A 19,836-nucleotide genomic window follows, 5' to 3' on the forward strand; every position below is an offset into this window, starting at 1 on the left:
TGTTCTTTCTTCCCAGCCAAACTGTTTATCCCTCTTTTTCAACTAGTCTTGGTTATACGTCTATAACCAGCAAACTCTGCATTTGAATGTTAGAAATGTCTTCATTTCACCTCCCCTCTTGAATGATAGTTTAAATGTGTACAGACATCACAGTTGACATTATTTTTCCCTTTGTACTTTGAACGTGTCCCATTGTCCTTTAAGTTATATTTTTGGTAGTTGAGATGTTTACTCATAATGTAATTATTATTCTTTTAAAGTTGATACATCTATTCCCTTTGGTAACTTCTAGAAGTTTCTCTCTGAATTTAATGTTTTGTAGTTTCTCTGGTGGGAGTGCCTTGGTATGGATTTGTTCATTTGTTAATACATGAGGGCTCATTATTTCTTTCCATTCAGAAAAGTTTTAAGGCACGATTTCTTCAAATACTGCTTCTACTCCTTTCTCTCTATTCCCTTGTTTTGGATTCTTAGTCCTATGTTGGATCTCTTATTCCTGATTCCATGTGTTTTATCTCCTATCTGGTATTTTCCACACCTCTGTGTTATATTCTTCCTGGTGTCAAACTCTAGCTCTCAACAGATCAAAATCCAATGAGCTTTTTAAAAAATTGCAATGTCTAAAATTTTCTTATTTCTAAAATATATGTGTTGGGAAGTGGGCTGTCATGACATCGACACCACTTTCTTTCTTTCTTTTCTTTTTTTTTTCGACACCACTTTCAATGTGGTCCTAGTCTGCTTTTCCATGCCTTTTCAACTAATATACTCCTTTTCAGATCACCCAGCGACAATTTTCCCCAAAGTTTTCTCCTTTCTCATGCCACCCTGCAGTTATACTCAGGCTCTGTGCCCCATCCCTCTGGCTTCAGGGACTGGCCTGTAGTCCAGGCCAATCCAATCATTGATCTAATCCTGTTGGCCACAGTCATTGGTTCCGGCATAGGATCACGAAGAGAACTTGGCTAATTCTTCACTTTTCTCAGGGCAATGAGTAAAAAGTTACCTATCTTCTTGGGCAAGTGTTGGCAGGCTTCTTTAAACAACCAGCTAGAAAATATTTTAGGTTTTGCAGAACAAGAGGCACAATAAGGATATGGTGTAGGTACCTCGATGGCAAGAGAGAAAACACATTTCTACAAGAATTTGGTGGACAAAAATTCAAAAAATAATAACTGAGCACTATTTTTCATAATATAAGTCTATTAATAAGAATAATGGAACTCTTTCTTGTGAGATATCATCTTGCTAATTTGGTGTTCGATGTAGAGTTCTTATTAAAATCAATTGCAAAGGGGCGCCTGGTTGGCTCAGTGGGTTAAGCCTCTGCCTTCAGCTCAGGTCATGATCTCAGGATCCTGGGATCGAGCCCCCCCACATCATCTGCTCAGCAGGGAGCCTTCTTTCCCCTCTCTCTCTTCCTGCCTCTCTGCCTACTTGTGATCTCTCTTTCTCTGTCAAATAAATAAATAAAATCTCTAAAAAAATAAAATCAATTGCAAATGTTCACATGCTAATGCTGAGACAGCATGTATTTCATTACTGAAAATGTCTTTCCATGCAGGGAAGTGCTGTCAAATACTGATATGAATCTGTGATTTTATTGAGAATATTTATGCCTTGGAAAGCAGTGCTACAATTCTATGATTCTTGTGATACTTGCACTTAGCATGCCATTGCATTTAAAATGAACCCCTTCCAGTGGAAGGTTGGGGAAGCTCAATTGCATAGTTCAATACATTCTGCAATATGGAAATTTGGTTTTCGCTTGCAACAAGATTTGACAAACACTGCTAGAACTGCGGGTTGAGCTAAATCTATATGTATATCTATATCTATCTATCTATCATCTATCTATCTATATCCTCTGTAAATTTGTGTGGGAATGGAGATAACATTTCTTAACTTTTGACAGCATGAGAAGTATATAAAGCTGCTTGAGACTATGTGTGATTTAAACCTTAGTTGTTGCTGAAATGGTTTTACCACAGTTTAAGTGTTGGCATGTAAGTGTTGTTTTGCCTTCTAGTTTTTGGATGAATTCATTAAGAAACATTATCAAGTCTGCGGCAGAAGTGAAATTCTAAAGCTATTTGGTGTGTGAAAAGGGGGGTAAATGCCGTACTTCTTGCTCAGAAATTCCACCTAAGCCCTGGGCTGAAACAAGTTCAGCACAACTTGGCCACTGCCAAGCCCTTGAATGCCGCGTGGCCAAGCCACTCAGGATATTCAGCTTCCACCTGACATAACATTCATGAAACTGACACTGGTGAAGCCCATTAGTGTGAATAGAGTCCACTGTTGATGCTCTTTATTCAATAGCATATGAGATCTTTAAATATTTTCCACCAAGTACCTACTGATGAATTCTACAACGAGTAGCTATAAGGCTTTAAATTTGTACATTTATAAATTTGTCCAACTACATTCTTCTTCTACTTCACACGTTTTGATCACCATCAGAGTAACACTTCTTAGTAGATTCCACTTCAAGTTGTACTGAAGTAGTGTTTTCTCAGCCTCTTTGGAAATATTCTTACCTAGAGCTCTTACCTATAGTCTTTCTACAGACTATAGGAACCAATTTTTTGGTTACTTCCAGCCATTCATTTCTTAAATAAACAATAGCTGAGCAATATTTGGTCAAGAGCAAAGAAAAACCACTTGAAATCACTTATATTTTATTTTTTGAGAGAGAGAGAGTGGAGGGAGAAGGATAGACTCTTAAGCAGGTTCCATGCTCAGTCGACTTGGGGCTCAATCCCATGACCCTGAGATCATGACCTGAGTCAAAAATCAAGAGTCAGACGCTTAACCAACTGAGCCACCGAGGTACCCGCAAATTACTTATCTTTTAAAAAAAAAAAGTCTTCAACTCAGCAAGGACCTGTTTCTCACCAAAGGGCAATAGATTTAGATAGGTTTATGTTCTCTGAACTCATTTCCTGGCTAGTGCTGTAAAATGTGGTTTAATTAACTCATCACTGGGGGCTCCTGGGTGGCTTAGTTGTTAAGCATCTGCCTTGGGCTCAGGTCATGATCTCAGGGTCCTGGGATCTAGCCCCGCATCAGACTGTCTACTGAACAATGAGTCTGCTTCTCCCTCTCTGTATTCTTTCTCTCTCAAACAAATAAATAAAACCTTAAAAAAAATTAACTCACCATTGGTAAACAGTTGTCCTTGCTTAGTAAATAATGTCCTTGTCCATTAGGAAATTTACTTTGCAGCTTTACTTTCACGTTTCATTTTTGTGCAGGAATTCTGCTTGATGAGACTTTTTTTCAAATGTTCTAATTTTTCTAACTGCCACTTTCCTGTGAATTGGGTGCTAAGTCTGGTAATGCCAACCTAGGTCATATTCACTTAGCACGCTGCAGTGTTATCATGTGATAAAAAAAAAATGCTTTGCCATTTAATCTAGTAAAGTCATCTGCATTCTCCCATGCCTTAAAAGGAGACATTCAAAGCCCATTTTTCTCTTCTTTTTTGTATTTTGGCATCATGAGTATGCACTGGTAATAAAACTTAAGATGCTGGGATCTACTGGGATCCATGGCAATTGAATGCTGTCCATTTGCAACCAAGTCACAGTTGTGTGTGGCGTGCTGGGCAATGTTTTAAGTGACGGGTGTCACAGAAGGTCTCTGTCCTGGCGGTGCTAGTGCAATCAGTGAGTGTGTTTTTGCTCCCACAGAACTTGACAGGGAAATGTACATTTCCTATCATTTCTCAGAAAACAGTATTCTCTTTCTGATCACTTTTAACCATTTGACTTATAAAACCATTCTTGACCTGTAGGCTATACAAGAGGCAGGTCAGCAGGCTGTAGCTCGTTGACCCTGTATAGTAATCCTAGGACTCCCTGGGACCATGTTTGCTTTCTTTAGGGGCAATGCTATCCAGCATAAGAGTATCTGAGGGTGTGTGCCTACGTGTGGGTGTCCGTGTGAGTGTGGTAGATAACTATCTACCACATAGCTCCATAAATATCGAGCTCCTAATTTGAGGCCCAAAGGCCCTAGTTTTTCTTGTCCTCCCCTTAATTTTGTAATTATTCCAGGCTCCCTCTTTTGAGGACATACAAGGTTCAATTTTGTCATTTGCAACTGTAACTATTCTAACAGTACTACTCAGTTTATCAATTGCCAGCAACCTTGGACTGGGTGAAAACATTTGCTTTTCAAATACTAAGAGAGACACTGCTGTAAGAGTAATAGCACCATGCCTGCAGGCTCCACTATCCTAATCCGATGAAAAACTGCTTCTGGGATGAGGAGGGTTAGTGGGACCCTTCTCTTGGTGACCGACTCCCTTGTGGCACCTACTGTTAAGTCATGACCTGCATTTTTGCAACATCTGCTGTGTGCGATCATCTTTATAAGGTGATATAACACATGTAAAAATAGATATTTCCTTTTTCCTCCCTTAGTGAAGGCAATTGTCAGCATGCCTTCAGGCCACATTTTCCGCATGCCATTCCTGGGAATGTGAAACATAGGAGGAAATGATCAGAAAAGTTGAAAGCGTTAACAAGTCCAGATGTGAAGGATTTTATTGAAATCAACCAATAATTCTACTGTTAATTAGTGATGCTCTCCATCCGGCATTAGTATGAAAGTTTGGGGAAGCACACTTCTTGCCAATGCATATTTAGTGTTGTAAGGGACAGCTCTTCTGAGCAAACACTCTAACACAGACAGCACTGAGAGAAGTGAGACTGACTGGTGTTAATGGAGTGTCTTCTCCATGGCAGGCACTGTGTGGTCTTACCCATATTATCTCCAACTCTTCCAGCAACCCTGAAATATACGTACCAGTCAACACATTTTATAGATGGAAGTGAAGTACCGTGTCCAGAGCCACATCAGCTGTGGGGTCAGAACTGGAATCTTTCATATTTAAGGTCAAATGGATTTGACTTTAAATATGAAATACCATACCCTCTTGTGTGGGTGTAGAGTGGTGGCTGCCAGAAACTGAGGCAGAGGAGAACGGGGAGTCCTATTTAATGGGTCATTAGGACAGATGAACTGTCCTAAAGTCAAATCAATCTGACTTTAAATATGAAATACCATACCCTCTTGTCCTCACCCACGGTGTGTTTGCTAGCCACCCTTTGGGAGGGTTACAGGAAACGTTAGTCTAAATTGTTAAAGAAGACTTACCGTGCATTCTTATGTGTTCTCTCTTCTCAGCAGAAGGGAACATAAGAGTATGGCCATCAGAAAAATCCTTCAGGGCTCCAAGCTGTCACCAATGCCTATGACTCATTTTATTTTGGGACAATATGCACAAGTCATATAATAATACAATAATACAATACAATAATACAATAACACATCCTATCCCTCTCTCCCCACCTCTTTTCTCCCAAGAAAGGATGTTGCCATGAGGATAAAGAAGGGTCAGATGCTAACTGGTTCACAACAGCACCCACAATGTAATCAGACACACATACTTTAAGTTCTATAAAGCTTCAGGAAGCTTCTCAAGCCAACGAAATGGAACTTCTAAGAAAAAGCTCACACAAATTGTGTATGGAATGTTTTAGGCCACTCTACAAGGCCTATGCTTCTCTGTGGTTATGACATGGCGTTAATTTCAGCAAATCACAAAGTAAATAACCACCTCTATTTGACAGAATAATTCAGAAGGATTTCCTTAGGGAGATTTTTACAGACATTTTTGAGAAGGCTCTGGTGGGTATTTTAGTGTTATTTTTTTTTTAATAGCAAGAATACATTTATTGTACCAGGAAAAAATAACCAAACCAGAAAAGCCACATTTTTGTTACATAATTACAAGGTCATGACATCCAGATTCTTATCACCAGTGAGGATAGAAAGTGGAGTGTTCCTTGGGGTGCCTGGGTGGCTCAGTGGGTTAAGCCTCTGCCTTTGGCTTGGGCCACAATCTCAGGGTCCTGGGATCGAGTCCCTGCATCGGGCTCTCTGCTCAGTGGGGAGCCTGCTTCCCCCTCTCTCTCTGCCTACTGGTGATCTCTCTCTCTGTCAAATAAGTTAAAAAAAAATAAAGTAGGAGTGATCCTCTTTTTTTTGTTGTTATGGTAATATATACATAACATGAAATTTACCCTTTTAGCCATTTTTAAGCATATAGTTTGGAGTCATTAAGGGGTTTCATATTGTGTGACCACTGCCACCATCCGTTCTCGGAACTTTTCATCTGTCCTAATGACCCATTAAATAGGACTCCCTGTTCTCCTCTGCCTCAGTTTCTGGCAGCCACCACTCTACTTTCTGTCTCTATGACTATGTTGCCTCTAGGTTCCTCGTTCTATTGGAATCGCACAGTGTTTGTTCTCCTGTGACTGGCGTATTTCACTACTTAGCACAATGTCCTCAAGCTTCCTCTAAGTTGTAGCCTGTGTCAGGATTTCCTCCCTGGTCAGGGCTGAATAATGTTCCACAGCATGCATACCTTATTTTGTTTATCCATTCATTCACTATGAACATCTGGGTAGTGTCACTTAATTTTTCTTTTATTTAGCAATTCACCTAGGGATATCTCTTTTGAAGTTCTTTTCCAGGGAACATCTCCCTTAACATCTCCCTTAAGCATTCGGGACCCTTGTATATGAAGAGAGGAAGGCCTTATGGCAAGTTCTTGAGCTGCTATGTTATCACTGCTTAATGCTTCACCTTGAACCTGTATATGAAACAAGGCTTACCTACCTTTTAAACAAAATACATGGACACCTACTTGTACTGAATCTTCTGCCTGCTCTCCCTCCCTGCTCTGGGTTTTATTCTGCCAAAACACTTTCGTGTTGTCCCACTGAAAAATTCCCCATCTCAGCCTGGAGCTCTGACACTACCTTATGATGGAGATCTGCTACCCCCATGAGGTCTCTGCCTTTCCTTGCTGCTGGTAACTGAAAAGCAATCCGAAAGCTGCACATGAAGTACGACATAAGGTAACCGATCTTTTTTTAAACATGTCTAAATGTGTTGTCCTTCAAAATTATCACCTCTTCAAAATGTCTGTAGAACCATCCTCACACCTATGTTATGAGTTCTATTACTTTACCATCACCGGGTGCTATCACGGCCATTTACCTTGTCCCCTACATGACTTAATTCTGTCCCATCCCAACTTCCCACACTGCTGCATTGACTGGGAGCCAGTCAGTGAAGTACAAGTGGAGAATGTGAGATGCACACTATTTCATGTACGTTTGTTCATGCATCACATGCTTGCCTGCTTGGAGAGCTTTACTAAGTGATAATTAGTTGTGCATCAGAAAACCCAATCAGAGCAGTCTAACTCCATGGCTTCATATGCTTACAAGGAAGCCATTCTCTTTTTTAAGATTTTATTTATTTATTTATTTGGGGAGGGGGAGAAGGGAGAGGAGCAGAGCTGTGCTGAGCATAGAGCCCAATGCAGGGCTCAGTCCCACGACCTTGACATCATGAGTTGGTCATTCAACCAGCTGAGCCACCCAGGCACCCTGGGAGGTCACCATTTTCTTACTGTCTTCTCCCCTTCTTTCTTGTTGTGTCAGTATATCTCACCCCACTCCTGGCCATGTATATCACATACAGTTGTGCAGGTGGTGCACTGATTAAGCTCACAATGTCACAGACAACACAGATTTATATATTTACTGTGACAACTTCCTGCCAGATAGAAGTAAGGTATATTGGGAAAGAAAAGCCTTTTCCTGCTCCCTATGAGAATGCCATATTTTGCATTCTCTGCTTCTGAAGATCTCATGCGGGTGCTTCCTTACACACATGCACACATATGTGCATACACACACACAATTTTCTTTCCTGACCACTATTTGTGCCTCAAATTCTCATTTTAATCTTTCTTCCCTAATATGTAAAGTATCATAAGGTCTGAAAAGCATGGTTTAGTAGCTGATACCCAATCCACCGAAGTAACTGATTAGTTCACGCTGCCTTGTAGGACAGTGCTCTAACCAAAGTCCCAGGTCAGCTTTCAGGAATTCTTTATTACCATGCTATCTTCCAGCTCAGTTATCTGAGTCTGGAATAGAGGACTGCCTTTACACCAGATAAGAAAGGATGCTGCCTGCAGGACATGATACGAAGCCTTGGCTCAAAATGATCTCCTCCAATGGTAGTTTTTATTACTTATAATTTGCCAAAAAGTCCCTGAACTAGAAGGAAACTTGCAGATAGAACCAGGACAACCCAAAGAGCCCTGCCCCACTCTTCCCCAGCCACGCAGGCAGCACTAACATCACAGCACATCTCCTGCAGGAGGGAGGGACGCAGGAGCCCTTCCTAACTCCTGCTTCAGGCAACTCCTACATTGCTCCTGCAGTTGGCATGCATTTGAAACCTCCTTGCAAATTCTGAATTCTAGACCAGCAGTCTCATTAAAATGCAAACACCTACCAGGAAAAATACTTTCAGGCTTCACCCCAGCATATGACGTGAGAATCTTATGTGATTAATTTTTCTCCCTCTTGACCTCTACAATCAACTAGAACTTCCACTCTTCTACTTCAGAAACAATCTTCCACTTTATCACCACGCCCTTTCTACCATGAGTCCTAGCGTGTTCTGGCTCCTGTCCACCTGGGCTGTTGTGCCCTCCCGTGACTGTTCCCACTCTGGCCTCTGCTGCCAAGAGACCTGGAGGACAATGGATGCTGCTGTCCCAGGGTGTGTGTGTGTGTGTGTGTGTGTGTGTGTGTGTGGTCACACCCAGTGTCTACGGACTAAAGACCAGCCCCTGAGCCTGATCAGGCTTGGGAAGATATTTTAAGGGTGACACCAGAGTATTTTGTAGAAAGGGAACTTGTATTTGCTTAGAAAGATAGGAAGGGAAAGCCGCTGGGGTATGGGCAAAACCAGGGGAAACAAAGTGCACTGTGAAGAGATAAACAGGAACTCCAGGGTTGGGGTGGGATGGGGGGGTCTGGCCATGAGGGGAGGGGCAGAGGAGAGAGGAGAAGACGGTATGTGTCTGTGTGTGCGTGTGTAGCAGGGAAGGGACAGAAGACAGCACAGATGGCCATCCCCAGTGGTGCAGCAGTCAAAGAACTCTTAGTGACCCAGCCGTACTTGAGTGCTATAATCAGATGATGAAGCAAACGGATGGTGGATGGCAGGAGCCAGGTTTCTCACTGGGAGGAGCAAGGGAGGGAGCTAGAGGGATCCATGTGGCAATGCACCGGAGTTGGAGACATCAGGAGGAATGCATTCTGGGACTGGGGCGGGAAAAATACAAGATGAACCTGGAACACTTGCAGCGGCAGAAAGTAAGGATGATGGATTGGATAATTAAATAGTTGGATATTTATGAATGGGTTTGACGAGACAAAACTCCCTTAATGAAGAATTCCTAATAATTTATATAGATATGATCCCTCAGGGAGTTGGTGCGTAACTGCCCGCTGTGCATGTGTAGGCTTTCCTGCAAAGAGGACAGAATGGGAAGGGGACAAAGAGTAGCTGCGCAGTGGAAGAACCTGACAAACACACCTCAGCCAGGCGATCGAGGCCAACATCAGGCAGTCACAAATCACGATGACAGCATGAAGCCCTGACGTGAAGGGACATAAATCCTAGGTGAGTGCAAGATGTCAATGACAGGGGAAATTGGGGGCCTGGGAATGATCTGTGCCATCTTCTCAATTTCTTCTGGAAGTCTAAAGCTGTTATTTTTTTGAAGTGTAAAGCTGTTCAAAAAAAAAAAAGCGTATTTTTTTTTTTTTAAAAAGACTTCTAGGAATGGGAATGTTAGATATGCAATTTCAAATTGTTCATGCGTCTGGCATATTAAACCTTCCCGCATCCCCAAGCCTGATGGAAGGTCTAGTGTATACTCACTTATGCTGGTGCGACAGTGGGGTGGAAAACAAAGACCTACCTCTCATCTGTCCTTCTCCTGAGACCCGTGGCAGTTGTGTCCTCTACGAAAGGACTCCAGGGCTGGCATCAGGGTCAGCACCCAGGAGGAAACAAGCAGTGACCTGTGGCACAGCTGGTGTGGCATGAAGGAGAGAATCATGACAGGCAGCTCCAGAGTAAAGCTGAAACCCACTCTTCTTTCTCAAATACCTTAGTGGAAGATGTGTCGGCCAAGTCTAGTCCAGAAAATTAGTCTAAGTATTTCAAACAGAAGGAATGTAATACAGGAGACGGGTGACAAAGCTGTTGGAAGAGTTAAAAAAGCAAAGAAGAGGGATTTTAGAGGCATAAGAAAGAATGGAGCGATACCCAGGGATGAGAAGCACGGAATGGCCATGTGCCCAGCCCTGGAATCGCCCTGAAGAGAAGCCTTGATTCTCTGACGAAATCCTCTAGACTGCTGGGGTCTGGCATCACCCACCTTTGCTAGCAAATGGCTAATGCTAGCAACTTCCAGCAACCGCTAGCAGTGGCCACCCTCGGGAGCCAGAAGCAGAAGATATCTTTTCCTGACAGTCTTCTACCAGGACCTCAGAGGGGTAGATCCTGCCAGAGGTTGGACAATGCAGTGCACACACTCCCAACCCCTGCAGAACAGAGCCAAGACCCCAAGTACAGAGGGAAGCTGAGGCGACCAGTAAGTGGCCCCTGACCAGGGCCTGGCGGATTCTTGGTTTATACTAACTCTCAAGGCCTTCTAGAACCTTTCCTCTCCAACATTTGTACCTTCTCTTCTCAATCCCTGCCCAGACAACCAAACATCTCCACTGTGCCCTCTGGGATCCCTTCCCTCCCCAGTGCCCCTGCCCTTGCTTCCCCTACCACCCCTCCCCCGCCCCAAACTGGTCCACCCAGGGAGACCTGTGCTCAACGTGCACAAGTAAAAATCTTACCTGCACTTTTAAATCCTGCTCACGCTGCTCCTATTCTGCCAAACCTTCCTCTCACTGTTCTCACCTGGATGCAGAGGTGTGCTGGCTAGAAGGGAAAAAAAAGAAGCCCTGATTTACAGCAACTGCTCATTTCCATGGTTTAAATAACACTCTAGCTGGAGCTGCTGACACTCAACTTTGGTAAGCATGTACCCACGGACCCGGCCCCCCATACTTTCTAGGAGCAGTGGCTCTGGTGAAATTCCTTAGCCATCCGCGGAGCCTGTCCCATAGCGCCCTCCACTAGCTACCAGGAATTGCGGTTGTTTCTGAGCATGTCTTCACCCTACTGCCGAAGAGCATCCTGGCGTGGGGGAAAGTCATGGGCTACACCCCATTCCCAGGCTCCCAGCTAGTGCCTAAACTCTCAGGGCTTCTGTTGATCCTCTATTAAACACTGCAGCAGCAACAGCGCCCCTAACACACGGGGCTGTTACAATAATTACAAGAGTCCACGTGTCAAAGCATCTGGGTTTAACAAGTCTCTGGCCCGTGATAGAGGTGTAAGCAGTGTTTTGTGGGCAGCCTGACTGCAGGATGGCAATTCCCATGGCAAAACAGCTCAGCGTGTTGCCTCCCATTCAGGGATTCTCAATGAATTACGGGGGGAGACGAGGGATGGGGGTTTTTAGCACTCTAGGACAGGAGCCATATTATGATTGTTTTTAATTACCCCTTGTAACTAGTAACTGCTCAAAAATATTCTTGTTAACATATCCATAGAAAGAATGACGTTGTTGATTGCAACGGCAAGGTGGGGGTGGGCACAGGAGCCCAGACCTGTTCTGGGGAGTGGAGGTGGGCCAACTGGGAAAAGACAAGAGAAAACAGAGAAGAGGGGCAGAAGGAATGACAGAACCAAGCCCACAGTTTCCCTGATAAGTTTGGAAGGCCTCTTTGGCACCTCCTTTCCCTGGTGCCTTGGTACCTCTACTGGGCACAATGCATACTATTGCCTTCTCTGGAATTCTGGCTTTGGTTGAGTGGGTAATCAGGATTCCAGGCCACCAACAGCATTCTTGGTGATGATGGCAGCAGCAGCATTTTACCAGCAGCCACTGACGACATTTCCAAGTACTTAATCCAATGGGGCAGGAGAATGTGGCAATAGCACATGGTGGCAAAAAAAAAAAATGCTCAACTAGAAATGCCGTACAGTTAGGTACAGAAATAGCATATATTTCACAATGTGGCCCTGTTTGAATTGGTACATACCTATCAACTAAATCCTACCTACTAACCAAATAGGCTTGAAATCTGCTTACAGCTTCAATCTGATTTTCCCAATAGGTCAAGTGTCAACAAAATCTTTTCTCACATCTCTGCTCCTCACCTTTAATCTTAAAACTCACAGGATCATAGAATCAGAGGACAGCCCAGAGTCCTGCTTGCTCTAGACGTTTCAGAGCAACAATTACAGATCAAACCCAAAATGTTAATGATGGGTAAACTAAGATTCCCAGGCAAAAAGCAAGTTATTCCAGGCTTACAAGTGGGCTCTGGAAACCCTGCCTCTGTGGGAACCTAGGCTTCTGGCTCCCATGGGACGGCTCTCTCTGCCTCCAAAGGAAGTAAAGGAAATGTCACTCAGGAGCTTCTTTTGATACTTCAGACTGGGATCTGGGCTCCTTGAAAGTAGGCCACTCCATGTGTGGGCAGCCTGACAGCAGGATGTTCCCTACCATTCAGTGATTCTCAATCAGTTCCCAGGGGGGACACCAGGGATGGGGGAAGGTTGCATTTGAATCACAATCCCAGCATTTGCTCTGTGTCGTTTCAAGGCTGTAACATACGACTGCTTTGATTTATTGCTAATTGTTTACTATTCTTGGAGGTTTCTTTTTTTTTTTTAAAGATTTTATTTATTTATTTGACAGACAGAGATCACAAGTAGGCAGAGAGGCAGGCAGAGAGAGAGGAAGGGAAGCAGGCTCCCTGCTGAGCAGAGAGCCTGATGCGGGACTCGATCCCAGGACCCTGGGATCATGACCTGAGCCGAAGGCAGCGGCTTAACCCACCGAGCCACCCAGGCGCCCTCTTGGAGGTTTCTAATAAAGCTAACACAAAGTATTTGATTTTGGCAAAATGGCCTGGCCTTCCAGGGACACTGCTAGCTCCTCTGATTTCTCCCTGGGGCTGAGGACCAGCACTTCTAGCCAGTAGCTCCCCAACATTTTCTGGGTCTCACTTGACTTGGCACCACAGGTCTGTGCGTATCATCTTTTCTTCTCTGTCGGGACCAGCTTTCTGTGGCTCCGATGACGAGCGTCTGGTATCTGTGGGCCCTCTGACACACACTTGTTTGCAGCTGGCATTCAATAAATGCTTATGGAATAAATGTATTCAGCCACCACACAGGCAATCTGTACACCACCGCAGTTCACCTAACTACTTGAGTATATATACACTCAACAAAAAGCTTGGAATGAAACATGTGCTGACACGTTCACTGTATTTCTCGAGGCGGAGACAAAGCGCGGTTTCATCCCTTCCTTTTCCTGGTTTGTCCTAATTCTATACCACCAGCATTACGTTTTCATAGCAATAACAAACTATTTTTAGAAGAAAGCCATCCCAGTCCAATCATAGTAGAGAGAGAAAAACAACGCATCGGGTTTTGACTTTAGCAGTGTTTGGAAGATTAATAATTTTCGCTGCCGCTATGGTAACTGAAGCCAACACAACAGCCCACGGAACTAGACAACTTTCTGAAAGAGGCGTTCAAAAAACTTCAAAGACATGGCTAAATTTAGTATAAATATTTTTCATCGCTACATATGAGTGCCCACCGCCTGCCACTCTCTGGGCCAGATTCGGAAACCTGGAGACAGTGGTCCCGCCCTCAGGTAGGGGACGCACCTCTTAGACACCGAAACCCAGCCGTACCTCCGGGGAAAACAGGCAGGCTCGCGCATGCGCCAACCCCGCCCCGCCCCCGGCTCGCCGCCACATTCTTCGAAAACTGAGGAGCTAGCCACGGCAATTGCGCCTGCGGGGAGAGGGAGCGGAGGGGCGGGGCGTTGGGAGCGCGAAGGAGGAGGCGGGGAGAGGGCGGAGTCGCGCGTGCGCGGTGCCGCCGCCAGCAGGAAACCCGGCGCGCGGGGGCGGGACAGCGCGGGCGGGAGGCAGGGGGCGGGGCTCTCCCGGGCCGCCGCCGCCGCCGCTGCTGCCGCCGCCGCCGCCGCCACCGCCGCCTCTGTCCCTGCCGCCGCGCATTGTGCAGCAGGCGGCCCCCGCGCGGCAGGGCCCTGGACCCGCGCGCCTCCTGGGGATGGTGAGCAAGGCGCTCCTGCGCCTCGTGTCTGCCGTCAACCGCAGGAGGATGAAGCTGCTGCTGGGCATCGCGCTGCTCGCCTACGTAGCCTGTGAGTTCGCTCCCGGGGCCGGCGGGGAGCCCCATTCATTCCCGGGCGCCGCGGCCACGAGCCGGGGGTTGGCGGGCTGCGTGCGGCCCCTCGGCGGCCCCGCTGCCGGATCTCCCGTCCCGCACCGGGCGGGACCTGCTCTCCCTGCTCTCACTCCTTTTCGGAGGCTGCGGACCAGACTCCCCCTTTCCGCTCTTGTGGCAAAGCAGCTGGCCAACTTGGGCGCAGACCCTCCAGCGCTTAGGCCCCGGCGCGGAGACCGGGTGCCCCGGAGACAGGGCGGCCCGGAGGAGAGGTCCTTGCCCCGGGGCTCTGGGGCAGCCGGGCCCCGCGCGCGGCGAGACGCCTCCGGCCTCGGCCAGCCTCGCGCGCTCGGCCCCAGCCTGCTGCCTCAGTCCTCCCCGCCCCGACGCGTGGGACTCCTGTCCACGTCGTCCCGGCAGCCGGCGAGGGTCCAGCCGGCGATTCCCGAGCGTGCCGCGCGAGGACACGCTGGGGACAGCCGTGGCCGTGCCGCCGTGTTGGTTAAGTAGGATAAAAATACTGTTGCTGTTGGCAGAGCCCCCGCTTCGACTGTTTGCTCCGCAGGAAAATTACTCAGCATTTAACTATTGGGGAGCCAAGTGTTGCTGGCCCCCGCCGGCCCGTGAGGCTGACCAGCCTCATCACGGTACCTTGTTTTCATGTCAGTGGTGCCAGATGTCCCGGGGCGCGGGGTCCCCGGGGCGCAGCGGGTCGGCCCAGAAGGGAGGCGCAGCGCAGGGAGACCCAGGGCGGCGCTTTGCTGTGTACGGTGTGTATGGTTCCCCTGTCAGTCATGACTTCCAACCTCTGCCTGAGACAGGGCAGGAGGGACGGACACTCCGCAGGCAGGTGGTAGACCCTTGTCTTCTTAGAGGCGGAAACTTTTCTTTGCTTGTGTGCTTGCTTGCTTTTTTAAGAAAGATCTATTCGATGGGAGTATATTTTAATTGTGGCTATTAATACTTTACCAACTACCACGGTGGGACTAGAAATAGGTGCCAGTGTGAGCTCCGTTTGGATCCCAGCCACCAGACAATCTTAAATGAAACAACCTGCTAACTGGTTTGGTTACCAAGATCTAGTTCCAGAGGAGACAGGGGACTTGAGAAGGTGACTTCAGTTGAGCTCTAGGAGGACATGTGTTATTCAGACCTAGACTGTCCAGCATAAACCAGCTCTTCCAGGAGGTGGAGTAGAGAAGGCTCAAGCAGGGCTCTCAGATCCTAGACAGTTTCCAGCTGGGGATGGGTGTTAGATGTGAGTGAGTAGTTTGAAAAGGAGAAAGCTACCCTTAAGTGTTTGTGGTCAGTCTTGAGTAAGCTGAGACCCACGGGAAAGATCCCTTGAAATTGCATAATTATTGTTATGAAATAATAATACCTAAATTTGTTTGAGTGTTTGCGAGTATGTGCAGGCATGAGTCTCATTGGCTTAATTATCTCAACAATCTTGGGAAATACTTTGGTTATTCCCACTTTAGAGGTGAGGAAATTAAGACCAAGAGAAATTAGGAACATTTATGGATGATTACACATATGACAAACGATAGAGAACCAAGTTTTGAACCCAAAAAGGCCAAGGAGCTTGGTGTAGAACCCAGATCTGCAGCAGGCTTAGTGTTGATTTTAGGACTTCTAAAGTTAGACAGAGGTGTTTAGAATTAATAAAAGGGGATCTAGAGAGCTATGGGACATTATTCACCATCCATTCCACCGGGAAATCCTGCCAAGTCCTTACCGTTGTCTGTGACTGTGCTTGGTGCCAGGGGAAACTGAGAAGTGCCATCTTGGCACCTAGAGGAGTGGTTCTCAAACTGGAGTGTGCATCAGAATTGCCCCGAGGGTTTTCAGAACACAGATTTTTCCTCCCACCTCAGGTTTTTGGTTGAGTAGTCTGGGATGTGCATTTCTCATAGCTTCACCTGGGTAGCTGTTGCTGTGGTCTGGGGACCACTGGCTTAGAAGGTAAAGTGGCCAAGAATGAGATAATCACCCCAATGAGGGTTAATTTACAAACTGGTATGAAGGGGAGCATGTATGAGAGCTTATGACAGGGATTCCTGAAATTAGAGTGACTAGGGGCATTTGTTTCCATGAGGAGCTGAGGCTTGAGCTGAGAATTGGAGGATGTATAGCATCAGGAGGGCTAGGAGGGAATGTGTTCCAGAAAGAACAGCATGTGCAGAAGTCCTGTGGCAGCCAAGTACAGGGAGTGCTATAGGAATGCAAAGCAGGATAGTGTTCGTAGGGCACAAAAACAAGGTATCCTAATGAGACTGGTCAGCAGACAGAGGCCAGTGTGGGCCAGCTTGGGAGAGGCCTTGGGCCAGCTTATAAAATCTGTGATTTTAGTTTTGAGGGGCTTAAGAATAGGGTGGATCAGTGTTACTAATGAATAGGGAAGGCATATCTGAGACAGTGTGGGGGAGGTGGGGGGAAAAGTTACCGGGCTCCCGATTGGTAGTGTCCAAGGACACTGAAAATGTAAGTCAACAGGGCACCCATTGACAATCTTGCCCTCCCTATTAGGAATGGCAAGAGGAGAAATCTCTTTGAAAAAACTGTCCACACTCCCACTTAACACACCACACACACCCTCACAGCTAGCCAGTCCCTGTTCTGGAAGTGCATTGTCTGTTCCTCTCTCAAGTTCTGCTAGTCTTTCTCCTTCTCCTCGGATCTTTCTGAAAGGTGTGGGTTTTTTGTTTTGTTTTTGTTTTTTGTTGTTTTTGTTTGTTTTGCCTACTTGGGCCAGAGTCTCTCTTCCTGCTCTCAGTGAACATTCTGGACCATGCCTAGGGGAGTGAGCTCATGCCACCTTGCACTGCACATGCCTGTGTTTTCTTCTCAATAAAATTCCCAATCCTTGAGGACACGGATTGTCTCTTAAGTGTTTGAGCCTGTGTAGTACTCAGGTCAGTGCTATTAGCTCTTTGGAAGAGCTCAGAGGTCTGACTGAAAATCATGGCAATCTTCTAGGCCAAGGCTCCCCAGGTGGACTTATCTTTCCCCATTTTTTTTTCCTTTCCCCGTTTTTTAACATACAAATAGTTTGAAAAGTCAGTAGCCTCTGCAGGCTTTGTTAGACAAAACAGGGTCCCTGCCTCTCTTTGCCCCCCACCAGAGGCAAGCACTTAACTTCCTTTCGCTGATTTTGCTATTGTCTTTGTGCCATAGGATGATACACTTCCTGATTTGTCATTTGTAGGTATTACCTAGTGACGTTATTCTTTGGAAGACGATTGTTTATTCTGTTAACCTGCCCTCCTCTCCTGTGTTCACCATCACCTGTGTAGATGTGGTGTAATTTTTTTAAAGATTTTATTTCTTTATTTGACAGGCAGAGATCACAAGTAGGCAGAGAGGCAGGCAGAGAGAGGAGGAAGCAGGCTCCCCGTGGAGCAGAGAGCCCGATGCGGGGCTCAATCCCAGGACTCTGGGATCATGACGTGAGCCAAAGGCAGAGGCTTTAACCCACCGAGCTGCCCCAATGTGGTATAATTTTGAGATCAACACTTGGTATATATGTGTATGACTAAATGTTGTTCTGATTGTTAGTGAGCCATGCTGTCAGTGACTTTTTGGTTTCCCTGGAGCTAATCATTGACTTTTCTTTTCTTTTCTTTTTTCATTCTCTATGGACTATTTCTGATTCAACACCAAAGACTTTGTTGGTTGTTTGCTGTGTCTTCCCCCCAAGATGTTCAGGAGCAGCGGACCTCTTGATGGGGTGCCTTCCTGAAGAAGGGCCCCCAGCGCCTTTGGACCTGCCCTGCCCATCACAGACGTCCTGTCTCCCAACTTACCCTTACTTATTTCACACTTCTTTCACTTGGACAAGCACTGTGGAGGTGAATCTTGAGACCGTCCTAAGTGCCTTTCCTTGCCTTTCCCCCGTAGATTGTTGATGTCGAATTCTAGAAAAAGATTCCCTTCAGAACTTTTCAGGAATTGTTTCATTACTTTCTGGCTTCTAGTGTTGACAAGTTGTTTCAGGCACATCCCTTTCCGTGGGACTTGTGTTTTCCTTTGGGAAGATTGCGGGATCTTCTTTTGGCCCATGATAGTCGTCACTGACCGCCCGTTTCCAGCTTTCTGCCCCTGGCCTTTTCCTCATTCCTAGGGCCACTGCAGTCCCCGTGCCCAGGAGCAGAGCTGCAGAACCCTGCTGCACTTCTGGGCCCAGTGAGTAGTCGAGAACATGTTTCCTCCTCCTCTGGTTTGATAACTGGCATCATTCAAGGTGATGGTACTTAGTGCGCAGCCCCCCCCCACCCCCCCGGAGTGACTTAAACTTGAAGAATGCATCTTTGTTTTTAAGCCTCTTAGGGTCTGGGCCTACTCGCTCTTTGCTGCAGCTCAGCAGAGCCTGCCCTGACCAACCTGTCTCCTGTGGTCCGAGGTGTGCCTGGCCCACCTCGCATGCCTCCGTGCCCCACGTACTGGGTACCGCAGAGTCCCCTGGCAACCCCGGGATTTTCTTAAATTATTCTTTGGTTCTTTCCTCTCCTCCATTCTGTGTTTTCTCTCTCTGGAATGTTATTACACTGATGTAGTATTGCCTGCTCTAGTCCTTTTATTTCCTTTATTATTTAAAAGGTCTGCTCTATTTTTTGGAAACTTCCACTTTGTATTTTAAGGCTTCTGGTGATTTTTTAAAAGTTTATTTTTGCTATCATTTTCCATTTATAAGAGCTCTTTTCCCTCTGGATTTAAAAAAAAGAAAGAAACTAAAAAAATGTGTCTTCATTTCATGCTTGTATTCTCTTCTTGGAAGTTTTGTTTGGGCTTTGTCACATTGAAGAGTCTCTTCCCTCCGGGTCCTTTCCCATTTTTCTTGTTCGAGGCTTTCCGGTGGCCCTAGGTTGTCTGCTCCTGTTTGGGAGGAATACCGTAGGTCTGTCCTCCAGGCTCTGAGCACTGGTGACAAGGCTCTGCCAGGCTTCTGCTGGACGGGGAGGCCCGGCTGCCTGCATCCTGGCGGCCAAGTGGGGACCGGGCTTCGGGTGTGAGCAGTACTTTGATCATTGTCGTAGGTGGACCTGGAGCTCCCCAGTTGGAGAACCCCTCCCCGGAGGTGGGGCTGCTCATCTGCCAGGGCAGGCACTGGAGCTGCCCCTCGTCCTGTTGTTCAGACAGATTTGAAATCAGACCTTCTGTCTCAGTGGCCTTGTCACTCCACTTCCAGATGCATCAAGCATGACCATTCCTGACCCCCCTGGGGTGTGGCCTGGCCTTTCCCACTGCCTGCCTCATCCTCCTTTCACCTTCTAGCCTTGTTCTGTTCCCCTTTACCTGTCCACCTAGGCTCAGACCTTTAGCAAGAATGGTAAAGAAGTCTACCTGCTGATGTAATGAGTTTAGGAGCCATTGTTTTCCCCTTCAGCTCTTGGAAACTAGAGTTGTGATGTCCTGTAACATTCACTTAATTTTTGGCGTATCGTGAATCTTGTGGTAAGGACACTGCATCCCTGGCACCTTTCTATCCTGTTGCTCTTATTCCACTGCGGAGGAAAGCCACCAGGTGAAACGCTGAAAACCATATAAAGGCATGGTATTTGCATTTATGGGAACAGACTTCCACCTTGTCTGAGTTGGGCT

The 19,836-nt window shown here is 46.4% G+C and overlaps 1 protein-coding gene across 2 annotated transcripts in view; it reads left to right on the forward strand.

Annotated features, from left to right (window-relative positions):
- Positions 1-14,075: 14,075 nt before the first annotated feature.
- Positions 14,076-19,836, forward strand: part of LOC111155878 (UDP-glucuronate decarboxylase 1) — an 89,145-nt gene continuing 83,384 nt past the window's right edge. Inside the window, exon 1 of one of the 2 annotated variants that reach the window (XM_022516326.1) lies at positions 14,076-14,212. In XM_022516326.1, the coding sequence (XP_022372034.1) occupies positions 14,119-14,212 (94 nt within the window). In that variant the 5' untranslated portion in view covers positions 14,076-14,118. The remainder of the gene's footprint in view (positions 14,213-19,836) is intronic. The other variant, XM_022516325.1, reaches the window with a different exon arrangement.

The sequence above is a fragment of the Enhydra lutris genome, unplaced genomic scaffold (assembly GCF_002288905.1).
Source record: "Enhydra lutris kenyoni isolate GAN:26980312 unplaced genomic scaffold, ASM228890v2 scaffoldscaffold44, whole genome shotgun sequence".
Lineage (NCBI taxonomy): Eukaryota > Metazoa > Chordata > Mammalia > Carnivora > Mustelidae > Enhydra > Enhydra lutris.